At 38.6% G+C, this 20,359-nt stretch overlaps 1 protein-coding gene across 3 annotated transcripts in view; it reads left to right on the top strand.

Moving 5' to 3' along the window:
- Positions 1 to 4,775: 4,775 nt before the first annotated feature.
- lrsam1 (leucine rich repeat and sterile alpha motif containing 1) overlaps positions 4,776 to 20,359 on the top strand; it is a 34,107-nt gene continuing 18,523 nt past the window's right edge. For 2 of the 3 annotated variants that reach the window (XM_023276806.3, XM_023276804.3), the window contains exons 1-12: positions 4,776 to 5,010; positions 9,740 to 9,904; positions 10,115 to 10,171; positions 10,817 to 10,861; positions 12,210 to 12,287; positions 13,763 to 13,831; positions 13,921 to 14,005; positions 14,097 to 14,218; positions 14,306 to 14,396; positions 16,249 to 16,358; positions 16,502 to 16,531; positions 18,637 to 18,759. In XM_023276806.3, the coding sequence (XP_023132574.2) occupies positions 9,833 to 9,904; positions 10,115 to 10,171; positions 10,817 to 10,861; positions 12,210 to 12,287; positions 13,763 to 13,831; positions 13,921 to 14,005; positions 14,097 to 14,218; positions 14,306 to 14,396; positions 16,249 to 16,358; positions 16,502 to 16,531; positions 18,637 to 18,759 (882 nt within the window). In that variant the 5' untranslated portion in view covers positions 4,776 to 5,010; positions 9,740 to 9,832. The remainder of the gene's footprint in view (positions 5,011 to 9,739; positions 9,905 to 10,114; positions 10,172 to 10,816; positions 10,862 to 12,209; positions 12,288 to 13,762; positions 13,832 to 13,920; positions 14,006 to 14,096; positions 14,219 to 14,305; positions 14,397 to 16,248; positions 16,359 to 16,501; positions 16,532 to 18,636; positions 18,760 to 20,359) is intronic. The other variant, XM_023276805.3, reaches the window with a different exon arrangement.

Genomic DNA, 20,359 nt, shown 5'->3' with positions numbered 1-20,359 from the left:
TTTTGCACTGCTGCATCTTGCACTTTTACATTTATTTTACAAGCCACTTTATATCCATCCTTGTACATATTACATATTATTATTATTATTATTTTTTTTTTTTTTTTTATGCATGTGTTTAAATTGCCCTGGCGTGGGGAGCAATAAAGGACTATCTTATCTTATCTTATCTTACAATCAGCACTGATGTATTTCATGTGTCTGAGTTCATGATCAACATTCACTTATGAGACCTTCATGTATTAATATTATTCTCTATTAATCTCTTCATTGTTATTTATTCCATGCTTTGACAGGTCTCTGAGACTTTCTTGTACTGCTGAAATAAGTTGCTGACACAGTGCACATACTGAAAGAGTATTTTGTTATCTAATGAGAGAACAGCACAAGTTGACCATGTAACTATACACCTAATCTCCCTGCTCACACTTGTGTTGTGCATTTGAACTTTGAACACTGTCTAGAACCCTATTTAAATGATCATCTCACTGTGCCCTCTTTCTACAATGGTTTAATGGCACTTGACTGAAGAATTAGTTCCACCAGCCATTTATCTTAATGAAGCAGTGTTCACATGATGGCAGCAGATGGAAACCAGATAATTGTCTCTAAATTTTGTTAAAATTTGTTCAACATTTGGTTGAAAGTGAGCAGATGGTTTAAAATGTGGCAGGCATGAATCATTAGTAAGATAGTTCAGATAAACCCACTGTACACTACCGACTACTAGCGAACCAAAGACAGGCAGGCTGTCCAAATCGCAGATATTAATGAGGAACTTATCAAACATGTTTGATAAGAGAAGGGGAGCAAGTACATGCAGGTTATTTCACTATGACTTGAATATAATTTTCCTTCTACTGATATTGATAATAAGGTATTATTATTACAGTTGTTACTGTATGATATTGCAGTCACCTATAATAAAGCATCACTATACATGTCAGGAACAATAATAATGCTAAAAATAATGTCAACTAGCATTTACTTTTGATCCTTAACTATCAATATCTGTAACTGAAGGAGAAAAAACATTGTGGCACCATTACCACTAGCACTACATTACAAGTCAGCAAGTACCTGTCTAAACACAATAAAGAATTTAACAGCTAAAAAAAAAGACACAACAGCCAAAAACAGTGCTAAAAAAGACCAGTCACTGAATCAGAATCACAAGCTAAATTCTAAGGATAATAATAATTTTTTTAAAAAGGATGTGTTAAAGCAAAAGAAGCTAACTGTAGACATTTTATTTGTTGCCCCTACTGCATCTATTGAAGGACAATAAGACAATAATAGAAATGTAATTATATGAGATTAAGTTTATAACAAATTCTCCACTGATAAGCATAAGTGCATCTTCTAGGGATACACAGACGCTTTTAGGGCTGTAGTGCTGTGTGAAGCTTTTTATAACCAAAGGGGGGCTCAGGGGAAAACTGTTCTAACCACAATGTCAGTTCCCTGTCAACACCTTTAATTATGTGGTTATTTATAGTGCCCTCGGTGCCTCTTGTGGCTTAACTAAGCCTATAGCCTGAACCACAGTCATACATCACAACTGCAGAGGTCTGTAATAAACACAACAGAGGTTTAGTGTCTGACATAGTGCTCCTCAGGAATCCAGAGTCTCAGAGGTTATCTGGTCATGTCAATGCTCTTATTAACCAGTACAGGCCTATATGTAAAGACGCTGGGGAGTTAATCTGTTCAGCTGATTGGCAGGAAGAACAAAAGCACAGGTGAAACTGACTGTGTTGTTTGCTCCAACAGCAAACAGCTGAGGTGACTATAAAACGTTATAATGTGGTGTCGCTCAACACATCCAAACACATTAATGAACTTAGTATAAAAGGGTGGAGGCTGGTGATTTTTTTTTTCCGTGAGACAAGAATACTGAAATTGTAATCACTACCACATGCAGCAATGATGTTATATTTTTCCTATGAGATTGCACAAAAATTTGTAGAGCCTGACCTCTGGTGGACAAATTGTTCAGATGCAAGACCAAACGCATTCTATGGAAGTGGTGGCAATATTATCTATGGGAATAATGCAGTAGTATTTAAACCGCACTTCTCTGAGGAAAAAATCTGTTATTAAGTGATTGCAGAGGCTCCCAGTTGCATAAAGAGATCTCTAGAGACAATCTGTGCATCAGCTCAAGTTAATTCATGATTATACCAGGTGTCCAATAATCATAGCATATTATCAAAATGAAATTTGAAAAAATACAGATTTTTTAAAAAAAAAAAATCTGTTTTTATACAATAACTGAGAACAACCACACAACTAAGATTTTATTACAGATAAAAGATGGGCACTTGTGTTACCTTGTAGTATGTGTCATAGGAAAAAAAAGTGATTTCCCATCAACCAAACAGCAAGAACATTGTGGTGAAATCAGCTGTGAAAAGCAGGACTATCTTAGTTTTGAACCTATGCGCTGTGTCTGCCTGCATGTCTGTTTCATGGCTCTATCTGAAAAAGAATTACCAGAGCAACTGAAACTCAGAAATGGTTAATAGTGACTAATAGTTGCAGCAGTAATCAAGCATATAATACCACTAATCAGAACTGCAGTGGGCGTCCTCCTAAATTGACACAATGGACAGTGTGTTACTTGCCCAGATTTGCTCTGAAAAACAGACAGGCAAGTGCTTCAGATCTGGCGCAATTGTGTCAATGGAAATTCAGTGGAAATCAGAGTTTTTGTGACAGCTCAGACAATGGGAGGGACATTGCATGACATCAGTGTCTATGGACAGTGCTCAGAAGCACCTTCGCTTGCTCTTACTCTCTCACACAAAACTGCAAGATGAAATGTTGCGAAATAACATGAGAAGAAGCCGAAAGAATTGCACATTAGCTCAGACGGAGCCCAGAATATTTGGCCTGGATCTGGTCAGGCCTACCCCAGTGAATGCATAGTCCTGACAGTGAAGCACAGAGGTGAGGATGTGATGATATGGAGAAATGCCTGTTGATGTACCAAAAACACTGGCTGACTATGGTACTTTCCATGCTAAGGAGGATTTAGTTTGTCATCAGATATAGAGGTGAACATGTGAAGTATTAAAAAAAATAACTGATTAGAATCTCAGCAATGAAATGTGTACTGAACTCTGTTGCATTAAGTTCCTACTGTAAACCTTGTATTTTTAATAAAGTAAATTTTTTTTAAATGTTGCATCAGAACAAATATCGTTTAAGTTAGAAGGGACACAATCACTTTAAGGTGGTACAACGTTGAACCATTTAACATTTAAGCTACTCATTTCCATTGTATTCTCTATGTAACCAATTGAAAAAGAACCATGTAACACCGGTGTGTCAAACATGCGGTCCGTGGGCCAATAACAGCCCACCTGAGGGTCCAATCTGGCCTGCGGGACAACTTTGTAAAGTGTGAAAATTACAGAGTAGACATTAGCTGCAGATTGTAAATTTGTAAAATTAAATTTTTGAATAATTTCAAGACCAAGACAAGTTATTTTGATCACAAAGTAAAATACTATATTGTTCATTGTTCTTTTGTCATTTTGTATCTCATTTTTGCAATATTTTGGGTTTTTTTGTTGTTTTTTGTCCAATTTTTGTCATTTGTCTCATGTTTTTTGTTGTTTTGTTCCCTCTTTGTCTCGCTTGTGTTTTTGTCTTATTTTGTCATTTTGTGTGTTGCTTTATTCATTGTTTTGAGCATCGTTTTTGTCATTTTGTGATTTTTTTTGTCTCACTCGTGTTGTCTATTCTTTTGTCGTTCTGTTTCTTGCTTTTTGTCATTTTTTGTCTCGTTTTTGTCATTTGTCCCTTTTTTGTCTCTTTTTTGTTTTGTTTTGTCATTTGCCTCATGTTTTGTCATTTTGGTCCTGCTTTTGTCATTTTGTGTCTCATTTTTCTAATATTTTATCTTGTTTGTGTTGATGATGTTATGTTTTTTCTTTCTTTGTCTGATTTATGTTGTTTTGATCATAAAGTAAAATATTATATCATTCAGTTTCAGATACCTGTGACTAAATGTTTTGTGCCTTTGTAGATCCACTGTGAACTGTAGGTTGTAATGTGTAAATGATAAACTGAGGCATAAAGTTGTTGAGGCTGCACAATGGCGTTGGTGGTTAGCACTTGCGCCTTGCAGCTAGAAGATTCCCGGCCTTCCCGGGATCTTTCTGCATGGAATTTGCATGTTGTCCCTGTGCATGTGTGGGTTTTGTCCGGGTACTCCGGCTTCCTCCCACAGTCCAAAAATATGCTGAGGATAATCTAAATTGCAGTAGGTGTGAGTGCAAGTGTCATTGTTTGTCTGTATATTTAGCCCTGTGACAGACTGGCGACCTGTCCAGGGTGTCCCCTGCCTTCACCCCAAGTCAGCTGGGATAGATTCCAGCCCCCCCGCAACCCTAATGAGGTTGAGCGGTATATAGATAATGGATGGATGGATAATGTTGTTGAGATTGAATGTATTTTTCTTAAGAAATTTCAGGTTGTTCATAATCATTTGTGAAAAGATAATTCCTTAAATGTGAACATTTTTGCACTAAAACAGTGGGAAAATTTGGAGTTGAGGTTATTTAGAAGTTGTTTTGCTATGATTTAACTGGTCAAATCAAACTGGGCTGAATGTGGCCCCTGAACTTTGACACCCCTGATGTAACACATAGGAATGGGTCGGTTGCTGGACTACACACTCCATACTGTAGAGGGCAATGTGCCTCTAGATATAGGGATAGCCGCACCCCGCTAATAACAATCAGAAGAAGTCACCATGTTATGATTCGATTAAACAGCCTTCATAGAGAAGGAGGAGGCAGCTGGACAGGACTCAGTAGAAGTATTACTGTGGTCACCTCCTTTTTATAAATTCCTGGGGTAACACGGAGAATATTATAGATTCATATCGCCGTACAGGCCTGACTCGACTAGTCAATAACGTCACTAAATTAGCGAACCTCGGAAGTTGTCCTTTAAACGTTCTAGGAGAGAGGAGCTGAGAAACAACACCAACAGTCTGTGAGTACGAAACCTAGCATCACTATACCTTCACTTCCTAGCTAAACGTAGAGTTGCTGCTGTTTATGTCTTGTGGTTTACATGCTAGCTTTGTTAGCACGTATGTGCTAAGTTAATTTATCCGGACTGACAAGGTGAAATGAGGAAGCTTTATATTATCCACCTTGTTGTTACTTGTGGGAAGCACTGACGTTATCCAGGATTGAAGAGAGTCGCATACAGCGAGCTATCATCGATATTGATGCTATTAACATTAGCATATGTAGCCTAACGGCAGTGGTTACAAGGTGCAGACTAGCGTTGGGTTTATCATGTTTTCTGCCGCACCTATGCTAGCTGCGCTGTGTAACGTCAGTTACGTAGTTTACGGTCATCCTCCCTCCCCTTACCCACATCCACACCCACACCCACACCCACAGGCCTGCTGCCTCCCAGCTAGCAGGGAGCAGACATCAGGACTAATATCACATAGATCACGTATCCGTAGCAGCTAAATATCTTTAATTTAATAAAACATCTTTCAGTGTTTTAGATGTATTTGCAGTGAATAATAATACTTTCTGATATAAAGGATTCAAGAAATTTAAACTAATTCTTCTGAAATTATGCAGTCATCATTTTGGAATTTGGAAATTACTTTTTGGAAATTGACATTTTTTTGTTAAAAAAAAGTTTTTATTTATTTATTTATTTATATATATATATATATATATATATATATATATATATATATATATATATATATATATATATATATATATATCACCGATAATTTGGTAGTGCTAAACACTTAGAAACAACTGTTATAAATAAATTATCCTTTGGGTTTGCAGTTTCAGTACAGTTTCAACCCAATCCAGCGAAAAAGAAGTGATTGGTGGATCTTAGAAGGAAAATGATTAAATTCAGCACTTAGGACCAAACCTAGGTCCAATGACCTTAATAGACGTTTTCACATGATTTTATTTTGTTAACATAATCTATGACATGAGCTGGTAGAGTTAAGTGAGTCAATATGGAATGGCCCTGGCTTGATTATGTCTCCAGATGAGAGCTTGTCACTTCAACTTAAGTTGTAAAACCCATTTCCCACATTGCTGCACCCAGTTTTTGCTCTGATATGGTCCTGAAAGGTCTGACCAGTAGTGGTGATATCTTTGCCACTCTGAAGCTTCTGTCGGGATATTGGTCTGGTCTATTCTTCATCCTCCATACTGTCTCCTCTGGACCAAATAAGTTATCCATAGTTTGTCCAGTGAACATTGTATTGTAGTATTGAACATTGTTCTCTGTTTATTTAAAGGCACTATGCGGAAGTATTAATTTTTGAATCTGCCCCATTAGTAGCCACTGCTAACAGGCAAGCAGGTTAGCACTGAACTTTCACAATGCAATAAGAGACGATTTTATGCCAAATTATGATTGTCCTTGATGTGAGATGATCAGATTCTCCACCTTTAGTAGCTTAAATTAATGAGAAAATCATATATTGTATATGGTTACCCTTAAACTGTACATAAGAAAACAGAAGCTTTCCACTTCCTTTGCTATTGTTCAACAGTTCCAGAGATCCCGTTCCTGTGTGTTATTACTCATCTTTATCTCTCCATCTCTTTCTTAAACAACTTTCAATTGTTCTCATCTTTTAAAAAGGTGACTAGAATGGTTGGTAGTTTCTCCTACATATTGCAGTAGTCCCCACTAAAACCTGCCACATCAGTCAAAGGTTTTGAAATGGACATGGAACATGAATTGTGTAGTGTTCTGGTGCCTGTGGTTGTTACAGACACATAAAACCATGTGGACCATATGACAGAGTCAAGGGTATGCTGAGCTAGGACAAAGAGATGGCTGGTTTGTGTGGAAGACTCAGACACCTGCCATCAACTGAGAGAAAAGGAGACGTAAAATTAGCTGGTGTGGCACTAAATTGTTGACTGGATGTTTGACTGCTGACCTCCATGTAGCAGAAGTTGAGATGCATCTCTTGTCCCATGTGCTTTGGCTTCACCATTTAGCCACAAGGGCTGCCCACAGAATTTAATGATGTTGTAATAGAGTTTCACTTTTGTTTTAAAATGTCAAGAAAATATGCATCATCAACACTTTATTCAGTCTATTCACACCTAAGAACTTCCTCCAATAAATGTGACGTCTTTAATCTTGGGGCGTTCTTCATGTGCTAGCTAGAACACAACTCAACACAGTGACTGAATATATCCATCTCTGAACACCATGAGGATATCCAGTGGTACTCTGAAAAACAAAGGAACAAAACCTAAGGAAGTAATTTTACCAGCTTGCTTGCACGTGGGGCTTTCTGAACCAGTCTTCTTTGGCTGAACCAGTCACAGACTGTCAGAGATTTGTCGTGAAGCATCTCAGGCATCATCATCATGGTTGTACTGAAAGGGGAAACATCCCCAACTCCCAAGGAAGACCATCTATCAAAAACCTTTTTCCTTAGATACACAGCCTGAGTGGACATATTATGAGTCTTTATTTCCCTTCAATGTTGTTGAGGCTGCTGTGGTCCTGGAAACGTTCAAAGCTTTAGAAATGGCTTCATACACTCACCCTGATCTATGCATCAATTTCATGGTGGAATTCTCCAGAGAATTCCTCTGACTACATGGTTTGGTTTTTGTCCTGAAATGCAGTGTGAACTGTGAGATATAACTCCGAAATTTTTAAAGCAAACATGATACATCCAACCACAATTTGGAGCCACACTAAAGGGTCTGATTGTAGATTGATAGGCAGATTTTTCCAACTAAAATATACCATTATAACACAATAAAATGTGAAATGGTCTGAAGACTTTCTTAATTCACTATGTTAGCTGTGTCCATGATAAAATCTCTTTAAAAGTAGACTTCACCACTCAGCTTGTGTTGCTTTTCTCTTTTGTTGTCAGAAATGTTGTCAATTGCTTCTTTGAAATGAGTGTGTACTTTATACAGACCATGCCTGGTGGGGCTGGTCTTCTGCTGACTGCACACAAACCAATAATTCTCTCATTATACCACAGTCAAATGGAAAAATGGGTAAGCTTTTACAATATAGCAGCTGCAGGCACTGTTGACTTTCAGTATTTACCAAGCATAGCCACAATAGACTTCTGTAAAAACGCGATAAAAGCTGACCCACTTGTAGGTGTGCATATTTATTTTCACCTTTTTCAGTAGAGCAGGTAGAAATGTAGTTAAAGCGTCAGCAGATGAAAGCAAATCAGGATGTGTACCGTTTATATAGATGGATAGTGCATCACACGGCTTTCCACTGTACAAAAATCGCAGACTTCACTCTCATCAACATTGTTTCCAGATCCAGCAAGCAACAGGCAAACATTTTCAGCTATAAAGCTCTGGTAAACCCTCTGTCCACTACTTGCTCAGCAGCAAACAGCTGGAAGAAAAAGTTAGCAAGTAATTGGTGAACATGCTGGAGAATTAAGTGGCTGAAGAGACGGATATGTTTTACATGAGTCATGAGTAAATGGTGATCTCATAGATGTGTAAATAGTCAAGCAAGTGCACTTGATAAGATGTGTTTAAAGCTTGTTTGGCTGCCCTAAAATGGTCAAAATATCAATGAAATCAGTTTTAACCTGTTGAAAATCAAGTAGTAGTTTTGATTCCATAGTTTTATGGAACTTTAAATGAGTTATTGCAGGGCTCCAGACTAACTTTTTCACTGGTAGCACCGGTGCGATCAACTTTCTCATCAGGTCGCTCCTCCCACCTTGTCACCGGCAAAACGTATCACTTGATGAACATTTTCTTATCAATAGACACCACATTTAACAATGTTCCATAAATGCCCCACTTTGCAGGCTGCAGTAGCAGGTACTTGGTAGCTGCAGTGTGTTCAGACAGGTGTATGACCAAAAATGACCTTGAAAAGAGAATGAATTCCAATGAGTGGAAAAAACACTGCATTTACAGTACCAGTCAAAAGCTGCAGAGCTGTCATCAAAGCAAAAGGGGCTCTTTTGAAGAATCTAAAATATACAACATATTCTGATTTGTTTAATACGGTTTTGTTTACTATATAATTCCATTTATGTTCTTCCATAGTTTTGATGTCTTCAGTGTTAATCTACAAAGTAGAAAATAATTAAAATAAATAAAGCCATTTTGACTGGTACTGTAGGTGCATTTCATGAGGAAAATCACACTCTTACCCCTAAATACCACAATAGATAGTGTTTAAGTAATGGTGCGAAGCTTAAATCATTATTGTGTTTAATGTTCATTTACTTTTGTGGCTCTACTTCTGCGTTTGCCATTGTAAGTGAATGAATTGCTTTTTTTCCCTTCTCGGTTCAGTGTCTTCCTGCCTCCGCCTGCCTTCTGATCAGCAAGTGTCTGTGTCGGACCTCTTTCTGTCCACATCTTCTTCCCTTATGTTATTTTTAAAATGATCATCTAAAGATCACTCTACCTTTTTAACACACATAAACTAAACAGCGTGTTTTATGCACCAGGCAGGGCAGCCTGACAGAGCCAGTGAAGTTCTAAAAGTAATCCAGGGACACCAATACTGTTTAATGATCATTATTCACTCGCACGGATGCAACTAGTTGAAATTTCAACTTGCACACTCAGAAAAAGGTCGCAAATGTGACCGTTTTGGTCGCAGTCTGGAGCCCTATATTGGAATACATGTTAAAGTTATACTGCTTCATCTGATTAGTTCTTATCATCTACACTTTTCCATTTTGCAGATAGTGTGACCTGTATCTTCTGACCTGTCCATCAGGCCTCTCAAGTGTCTTGTTGTAGTGGAGGTCCAGGAGGAAAGACAGGCAGGACACAGGATGCCTCTGTTCTTCAAGAAGAGGAAGCCCAGCGAGGACTGCCAGAAGAGACTGGAATATCAGCTGTGCCGGGTAATAAGAGTGCTTCGCAGCTTGAGAACATCCTGGTGCCGGTGCTGACGGCGACGTCACCAGCCTGTATAATACTGCTGCCTTTGTGATTATGATCATGAGATTATTTTTCTTGGTAAAACAACTGTAAGTTGTTTTTTTTTTTTTATTGTGTAAAACAGGACAAATTCTTCCAAAACTAACCCTGTAACTTTTTTCTTTTTTCCTCAGTCTAAGGAAGCAGGTGCTGATGACATCCTGGACATCTCATCCTGTGAGCTCTCAGAGGTGAGTATGTACCTGTGATAGACTGGCAACCTGTCCAGGGTGTGACCTGCCTTCACCCTGAGTTGGCTGGGATAGACTTCAGACAAACCCCCCAACCTACAGAGAGTTAAAATGGTGTATAGATAATAGATTGTTGGATGATGATTGTAGTCCTTCCCGAAGCAACTTAATTCATCAGGGTGAATACAGCAAAATCTTGGTGGTCATGTCACATGTGTTACTACATCTTCCTGTAAATGTTTGTTAACACCTGAAAGTGTGTGACTGTATCTGACCTTATCATAGTTATGATAATTAGGCAGTAAGAGGACACTGTTAACCAGGGTTTTTGTGACTTACTAAAACAGTACATTACAGTATACAATAGAATTAGGTCTCAAATAACACTTCATTGTCAATAATTCAAAATTTTATCACCTAACAATATTTGGATTATAAGAAAACAGAAGGTGTTTGTTCCTTTGTAAAATTATAAACTAACAGTTTAGATATACTATATTAAAACTCCTGGCCCTACAGTAGAAAATCAATTTCTCGGGGTTGGGGGAGAGTTTAATATTAGTAAAATGTGTGTGTGTAAAATTCATTAACATGTGGCTAATACTGCGGCTAATGACATCCACTGTGTGATCTGTTATGCCACAGGTCCCCTCAAGTGCCTTTTCCATTTGCAAGGTGCTACAGAAGAAGGTAAGAATGCAACTTAAAGTTTGAAATCATAATTATCAACAAATGTGTAAAAAAAATAAAAAACAGACAAAACAGCACAGGAGTGGCTTCATGACAAGTCTCTGAGCTTTGGCTGAACCATGCAAGAACCATCAAATTTCAACCTCACAGAACACCTGGGGACAGATGTGAAAATGGCAGCTCAGACATTTTCTGTCCAATCTGATGGAGCTGGAAAACATCTGTGAGAAAGAAGGGGATAAACTGCCTCAATTAAGATGTCCATAGCCTATAGAGATTTACCCAAGAAGACTTGAAACTCTAATTGCTGTCAAAGTATTTTCTACATAGTATTGAATTAAGGGTCTGAATATTTTTCAAAGTGAGAGACTTCAGTTTTCAGTTTTTAAAGATTTATTAACAATTCTAAAATCAGTCTACCTCCAGTCATTGATTAAGCCTGTGAAACCCATCTCTATGTATCAAAGTTACACATTTTTATTTGTTCTTTGAAAATAATCACTTCCTGCATGGCTTAGATGTAACTCTACACTGTTGCTTCCTCTAGAATGTCCAGATCTGTGTCATTCTTTTCTCTCTCCACACATCCCTCGACACTTGCAGCCAGTCGAGCAGACCACTTCACCTATGATTATGCTCAAACATTGTAAAGTTACTCTACGTTAGACGATGGCAAGCTGTAATATTGAGTATCTCAGCTAAACGTGTTAGAATTGGAAATCAATTCAAAAGAGAACCAGTGGTACATAAAGCTACCCTCCTGCAATTTGACAGCATTGGTTCTTGTAGTTTGTTACGTACACTACCATTCAAAAATTTGGGGTCAGACGTGTCCTTATTTTTTTTTTTTAAAGAAAAATAGTTTTTTTAAATGAAGATAACATTAAATGAATCAGAAATACAGTCTAAACATTGTTAATGTGGTAAATGACTATTCTAGCTGGTAACAGCTGATTTTGAATGGAATATCCACATAGGGGAACATGAAATTGTCTGGGCGACCCCAAACTTTTGAATGGTAGTGTATGAAATCCCAGGAGTCTGAATCCATGTTTTTCCATGTCGTAGATACACTGACTTTCACGGTTAAAATGGTCAGCCATGACACTGGCTGTTTATTTTGCTCAAGTTGTCTTTTCTTGCACATAATAACACCATATAATGTGCAAGAAAACATGATTTTCTTCGAAAGGAATCTTTAATTTTAAAACACAACTAAGTTGGCAGAAAATAAAGTCTGAGTACATGTTTTCAAATCTAGTGGATACAGTTCCCATATGTCAGCATGTGTTCACGTCATGAGTTGAACAGTCAGCAGTCACCCATGTCCTCTGTTTGTCTCCTTCAGGTTCTTATCCTCCATAACAATGAGCTGAGAAATCTCCTGCCCAAAGGGTGTGACATCAGCACTCTCTCCACTTTAAAGGTAAACCAGACATTAACATGGTGGGACACTTATATGCCCGAATTCATAAAACAATGTATATGAATTTAAAAAAGCATTTTTTGACACTTTTTAAGATATATAGACCAGATAGTTTGGCTCAACGTGCCTTCACCACAAATACACGATAATATATCTTGTTGTTTCATCATCAGCTAGGATCCCATCTAATGCAGATGACTGATTTGTCCATAGTACCATGTTGAACATTAGTTCAGCTGTGTGTTTGTTTCTGCTTTATTGTTGCCTCAGCACTACCACGAGGTTTGGGTCAACAGACCCAGTGGCCTTTTAGCCTGGAAACCTGGCAATTGTCTGTTTTTTGCTGCACTACTTGATCATGCAACTTTAATACTAGAACTTAGTACTGAGTAAGAGTAAGTCAGATGTTAAGGTGATATACTCACAAAAAACTCATAAAGCTCACACATATACATTCATGTTCACTCACTGTATTCATGATTTTGCCTTTAAAAGAATGTTTTGAACTGAGACTGAGTTCAACAGTGGAGATACACATTCCTTCTGTGTCATTAAAGTGGACAGCAAACTACATTTCTGTCTAAAACTTTCCAGCACAGAGGAAATCACACGCAAAAACATTCAGCTGTGGATTGCATAGTCTGGTCTGTGTTACTTTTGCATCAGCAGCTGCTGTTGGTTCCACACTTCTGGTTGATCCGATGATGTACCATCTGTGTCCCCTCTTGTTCTCTCCTTCTCTCTGCTCACCTCAGCACCACTTCCTCCTCAGTATACTGTTCTCCTCCTGAAACTGATCTGGCACAACAGTTGTAGTCTAGAAACTGTAATTAGAACCCCTCATCATCATATACTCCACACTTGAGGTCGACAAAATAACTTTCTATTACCTGACAAAATTGTGACGAGCTTTTGTGACACATATCTGTTAAGTATTATTATTGCTTGTTGAGTTTCCTAAAATTACTGCTGCTGAATGGAATGATGTGGCAGCTAAATGATGAGGCTGAGTGACCTCAGCATGATTTACAGATCTCCACAAATGTTATTAAAACCTCCAGAAATTAAATAACGGTAACTCATAGTGCCAAGTGTCAAGATGTTTTACACTGCAGTTGTTATGTTGAGCAAGTTTCACATGTTTGTGAGTGGATTTTTCTCTGACATAAATCAGTGAGTCCTAGGTATGAAGAACTACTTTAGAAACTGCAGTTCCACTTACTTTGGTAGCTTAAGTTGTATCCTCTGAGTTGGTTGTGTAAAACCATTTCACGTTATATTCTTCTCATGTTTCGCCTTCAGTTTTTGTCACTTTTGTTGAGATCAAATGATAAGTCTTGGGCAGAGACTTCCAGACCAGTCAAATCATTAAAACCATAAGACAAGACTAGACATAGACTACCAATCTACATTTGAAAAGTTTCTGGCCTCCACTTCATTAGAATATAAACACCTGAATCTGCCTGCTTTCAAAGGTATTGGATCTGCATGAGAACAAGCTTACTTCTCTCCCAGAGGACATTGGGAAGCTGGTGGCACTGCAGGTAAAACCAAATTTTATTCCATTCCAGATACACAAAAAGAATAAGTGTGAATGGATGCTACTCATCTACATGTGGTCTTCTTCTGTCAGATTCTTAATGTGGAGAAGAACCGTTTGAAAACCCTACCGGAATCTATTGGGAATCTGCAGCTCCTGCAGACACTCAATTTGAAAGGTATGATGCTCACAGCCTGCTTGAATGTAAGGGAGACGACACGTACAAGGCAGATGATATTGTGTTTTTCCCATCACTGTGTACCTATTAGGGAACAGTCTCAGTGAGCTGCCGTCCTCAGTTGGTTCTTTGAGCAGCCTGCGCACCCTGGACCTGAGTGACAACAACATTGGTCAGCTTCCCAAAGCTCTGGCCTATATCCGCACATTAGAGGTTTGTGGTTAACGCCCACAAATACACAAAAGAAAAAACATAGCGATGGTATTGGTACAAACCATGTGTATGTATGTGCTGTGACAGAGCTTTACTCTTGATGCTGCCATGATGTCCTACCCACCTGCATCTGTGTGTGCAGAAGGAACAGAGAGCATCCAACGCTTTTTATGCACTGGTAGGGTCTGTCATATGTTACACACTGTTTACACTCATGATCAAGCGTGAAACTACAGCAGAGTCCAGTGTCTGACAGTGACTAAATTAACGTAGACTATCAGGTGCTTTTCTTTGGCTTTATTAAAGTGCTTTAGGATCACACAGCAGCAGGATTTAGCCGTATGTTTCCCCAGTTTAGGCATGTAGCACAGCAGCAATAGCATAATTCAGTATATACAGTAAATCTGATGTCATTGGGATCTTGTAGTAACTTAATTTGAATGTTTTTCTGTACAACAAGTAGGTGAGCTACTGCACACAGATTTGGTGTCTACTGCGAAATCATTAGGAATTTAAAGTGACCATCATTTTTAGTGGAAATCCTAATATGGTTTCCTTTGGAGAATCACAGTAGTTTATACGTCCAATCAATTTAAAAAAAAAAAAAAAAATTGTTCTTAGCCTATATGTTACTGTAGATACTGCAGTTGCCTCATTGCAAATATATGTCCATTTAACACCCATTTAATGTCTCACATTTAGAAATTTTAACACAATAAAGTTTAAATTACAAGATTAAGAGCAACATTTCTTTCCAGGAACATTGTCATTACTCAGGACACGTCCATAGAGAATAATGTGTAGAGTTTTCATTGGAAATGACTTTCTGCTTAGGAGTTTCCTATGAAACTGTCAGTTGTAGCCTGATCCAGGAAGCATTAGGAGCTGCATGTGCCTACACTGTCTTTGTTACATTTTGGAGCACATAGCCACCAGCATTATGACAAGGAACATAAATGTGTAAAATAAACCACAAAGACAATATCCCTGGTTATCCTAAGAGCTTGAGTATAAATCATCTGGACTTCTCTTTTTGGCCCTTGAATAAGTTTCACCTCTTCTCTACGAGGCTTAGTCAGTCGAGAACTAAAGAAGCCACAAGGTGGTGCAGAGACGGCAGGAGAGACACCGTAGACAGGGAGTGCAGATAAATCAAGCAAACATGTATTTGGACAAAAATAGCTTGCATAATTTCCATAAGATACAATAAAGAAAATGTGGTGTTGTCAGTACTGCATTACAAAGTTTACAACAGTCTCAATAAACGTAAAGACTGCAGAATAGCAGCTTGTGACACCAACATTTCAGGGACTTCTGCCAAAAAGCTGCTCCTCTTTCCAACAGCTTTCTGAGTAAAGAAGCGGTCACCTAGCAGAAGTGAGAAAACCAAGCTATCAGCATGACATCTCACATCACCTTTTATTGAATTTGAACCTGAGACTCTACCCTATAAAACAGGCTGCAATTAACATGCATTTTAATCATTTCCCAGAGGTGTGTTTGCAGTCTGTTCTTGACCATCTGTCTCTAATCTGAGTTTTGCACTGTGCTCCACATGTACTGCACTTCATCTCATTTAGGTCTGTCTCTCTTTTAATTTCATCATAAACATACCCCCGTCTGATGTTAAAGTCATTAAGACATTTCTAGGATAATACACATTCTTTCTGTTGCACTGCACTGCACAATCTGGCACTGGTGATACTATCCTAGAGTCCTGGTGGCACCAGTATACAATTTTAGTTCTGAATACGTATGTATAATTAATCCTTTTTACCGTGTTAAATAGTGAGACTGTTTTAAATGCTTGTAGTGAATGAAAAAGTACTATTTAATTAATATCAAATTTAAAATCTACAGCGTGTTGCACTACTGTGCATTAACATGATTCTGAACTACTCTTAATAGATTGAAGATGCAGTCATTAGAGTACCTTGAGGATCAACCACACTGGCTATAATTGCTGTAATAAAGTATTACTCAGTGCACTGGAGAATATTGTTTATTATCTTGGCTGATATGGTTTTCAGAGCTGGGAGAAGAGTACTGCCCACCATCTCAGTATCTCCTGCCGGTGCTGGAGAGCGATTGTTGCAAACAGAGCTCTGACTGTTTGGATGGCTTGGAGGAGGCCTGGCAGGTACAGCAGATGACATGCTAACACACACGACGATACAAAGCAGTGAAACGTCTGTTTTATGTCTGTGTAGTGCTGTTTGCTTACCTTATTTGTTGCTTACACTATGAAAGTCTCATTCAACCTTTCCTCACTCTTTGTTGCAGAACAAATTCAGTGACTATGAGAAGAGAAAGGTTTGTGACTCCTCACATAATTTACACAATCAATGTTAGCGTCAACTCATCTTTCCTCGAATTTTCTGGCACACTGTCTTGGGATGGTTTTGAGATATCTTACTTACCTTCAGTGATTTTTGTAATTAAAGCTGTACTATTCCATATTTCGATATTAAAGTCTCCCTCCATTCATTGATTAAATCCATAAAAACTCATCTTTGTGCATCAAAGTTACACACTCACTGGTCACTGTATTAGGTGCATCTTGCTAGTAAAGCGTTGAACCCCCTTTTGCCTTCAGAACTGCTTTAGTTCTTGGTGGCATACTTTTAGCAAGTGTTGGAAACATTCCTCAGAGATTTTGGTCCATATTGACATGATAGTGTCACACGGTTGCTGCAGATTTGTCAGCTGCACATCCTTGATGCCAGTCTCCCGTTCCACCACATTCTAAAGGTTCTATGGAACTGAGATCTGGTGACTGTGGAGGCGATTGGAGTGCAGTGAACTCATTATCATTTTCAAGAAACCAGTTTGAGATTATATGAGCTTTGTGACATGGTGCATTATCCTGCTGGAAGTAGCCATCAGAAGATGGTACACTGTGGTCATAAAGGGATGGACATGGTTAGCAACAATATCAAGGTTGGCTGTGGTGTTTAAACGATGCTCAGTTGGTACTAAGGGGTGCAAAATGTAACAAGAAAATATCCCCCACACCATTACACCACCACCAGCCTGAACCGTTAATACAAGGCTGGATGGATCCACGCTTTCATGTTGTTTACGTCAAATTTTGACCATCTGAATGTTGCAGCTGAAACAGAGACTCATCAGACCAGACAATGTTTTTCCAATCTTCTGTTGTCCATTTTGGTGAGCCTGTGTGAACTGTAGCCTCAGTTTCCTGTTCTTAGCTGACAGAAGTGGCACCTGGTGTGGTCATCTGCTGCTGTAGCCCATCTTCTTCAAGGTTCAACTTGCTGTGCGTTCAGAGGTGGTATTCTGCATTTTTTAGTTCTAACAAGTGGTTATTAGAGTTACTGTTGCCTTTCTATCATCTCCAACCAGTCTGCTCTGACCTCTCACATCAACAAGGTATTTTGATCCACACGACTGCCGTTCACTGGATATTTTCTCTTTTTTGGACCATTCTCTGTAAACCACAGAGATTGTTGTGTGTGAAAATCCCAGTAGATCACCAGTTTCTGAGATACTCAGATCATCCCGTCTAGCACCAACAACCATGCTATGTTCAAATGTTCACTTAAATCCCATTTCTTCCTCATTCTGATGCTCTGTTTGAACTTCAGCAGGTTGTCTTGACTCAGTCTACATGCCCAAATGCACTGAGTTGCGGCCATGTAATTGGCTGATTAGCTATTTGTTGACAAGCAATTAAACAGGTGTACCTAATAATGTGGCCGGGGAGTGTATTTATAATTTTTTTCCATGTAAATAATCCCTCGTTGCAGCTCAAGCACACAAGCTCCCTTTCAGCTATGACCAAACACTGATAAAAAAAAAAAACTAATTAATTTTTTGGGCTTTTCAACATTTTTCAGCTCATTGTTTAAGTTTTAACAGGGATTCATTGTTTTAATTACTGATTATATTTAATTTTAATCATAGTTTTTATTAGTTGCAACCAACGTTTGAACAGATGCAGTGCAGGTTTGTCGCTTTCCATAAAGAACCAGAGTTTAGGATTAAGGGGATCTAACAGAAGAAATGGAATATGGTAGTCATAATTATATTGTCGCTAATGTAGAACCACCTGTAACCATGAATTGGAGTGTTTTTGTTAGCTTAGAATGACCCCTTCCACCCTTTCATCTTCCACAGAGCCTGACATTTTGCGCCGCCGTGTTTCTATCGTAGTCCAGAACACACAGACACTGCCTCCAGAGAGGGAAACGTTTATGTTTAGGTGTCGGCCACCACAGTTTGTCCTGAAAAGGGAAGGATGAAGGAGTGATATTCAGTTTATTGTAATCTGCAACCTTTTTACTAGATGTCACTCTGTGTCACTTTTCCTTTAGAAGTACTTTTTAATATTATTTTTTAAATAGATGCTCTCATGTATGTTTGAAAACTACCTAACTGCTGTGTTTGTTCTTCAGGTGCAGAAACAGCAGGAAAAGTTGGCCTTTGAGCGTCATCGGGAGGAAAAGCAAAATGAGCACACCCAGCTTCTACTCATGAATAGTTCCCACAAGGAAAACATCCTCAACTCAGTCCGACAGGTAGGGCACTCACTCACTTGGTCTTGGTCTTTTATTTTATGACAAGGCACCGGTCTCCAAGAGAACCTGTTGAATGCTTGTTTCAGTTGAAATTAAAGGAGTTATATGTAGCTATTCAGTAGTGTAGTCAAAAAGTCCAAGACCACATTGGAAATCATTCATGTTTTCTCATAAACCTGGAAGTGATCAGAAAATTTAAGGATTTAGAAACTTTTACAAACACAAGAAGTTTTGACATGACATGACAATTCTGTTTGTAGGTCAGCAGTCAAACTGAAGTAGTGGCAATAACCATGTTGACTCTTCTACAAAGGTCAGATTTCCTTGAGTTGTATGCGTCTATTGAAGTAGCGTTTAAATGACACTCAGCTGGATCTGATCAGAGGCTTGTTCAACTAAATCAACCAGCAGCTGTCGTTCAGCTGTCAGAATTTTGAATGTACCTCAAGCTCCAGCAGAATGTTGTTCACTAACTAGCTCAGTAATAGTTGGAAACGTGTAATCAAAACTAAGTTAGTGTTAGAAATCAGTCGTTTGAGGAAAGAGCAGCTGTCTCAGTGTCGAATCATTTAGAGACTGAAGGTTTCTAAGGGGACAGTACACAGGGCTCTAAACACTTTGTGGAAACTGGATCAGTTGTGTGAGCACACCATCAGAAGATAGAAGCATTATGCCTCACAGAGAGATAGAAAAGCTGCTTCATCACATACAATATACAAGACTCCAGTCAGCAGCAGCAGCAGCAGCAACAAAGCAATTTAGTAGAGCTCTCCAAGTATGAGGAGTATCTGAAGTGCCTCTCAGTAGGGGAAACAAGGACAAACACTTGGGGTGGGTGAGAAACATTTCATAGTGGATGATGGAAAGTCCTCTTTATTGATTAATTCCAGTTAAATATTAGTGGCAGTAACAGAGGAGTGCATATAAGGAGACTAACGGCAGACAGAATGATACCAGAAATATGAGTGATTTGTTAGCTATTCATGTTGTGTATTTTCCATTTCCCCCCCTCCCAAAGGTGTTCTACAGGTTTCAGATCTGGTGACTGAATTCACTGTCATGTTCATGAAACCAGTTAAGGCGACATTTGCTTTGTGTCTTTGTGGCATTATCTGGTTGAAAGTAGGCATTAAAAGATGGCAAACTGTGGCGGAAGGGAATGCACATGGTCAGCAATAATACTCAGACTGTCAAACTATGATTGTGTTTACTAAGAATCAGAAATACTTTATTGATCCCCGAGGAGAAATTGTTTAAGGAATTAAGGACCCAAATTGTCCAAGAAATCATTCTGCACATTACACCACCAGCGGAAGCCTGGATTCTTGACGTGAGGCAGGTGTGGATCATTTAGCAGCACCCTATACAGCAGTGGTTCTCAACTGGTCTGGGCCTGGGACCCACCATAAAACTGAAATGACAAGTCGTGACCCAAACAATATTTCTCCAAAAATCAACAATTTATTGATTGAGCGTTCGAAGACAAAACTTTTAAACCTGAACTCAAGTACTTCACAACAACTCAAAATCAAGCAGCAATACTAATTCAAGTACTGAGGACTTTGAAACAAGTAGAACAATAGCCTCAAGTAGTTCTCAG

This window comes from Amphiprion ocellaris, chromosome 17 (genome assembly GCF_022539595.1).
Source record: "Amphiprion ocellaris isolate individual 3 ecotype Okinawa chromosome 17, ASM2253959v1, whole genome shotgun sequence".
Classification (NCBI taxonomy): Eukaryota; Metazoa; Chordata; class Actinopteri; family Pomacentridae; genus Amphiprion; species Amphiprion ocellaris.
The sequence above is the reverse complement of the archived record's forward strand: the minus strand, read 5'-3'. Positions and strand labels throughout refer to the sequence as shown.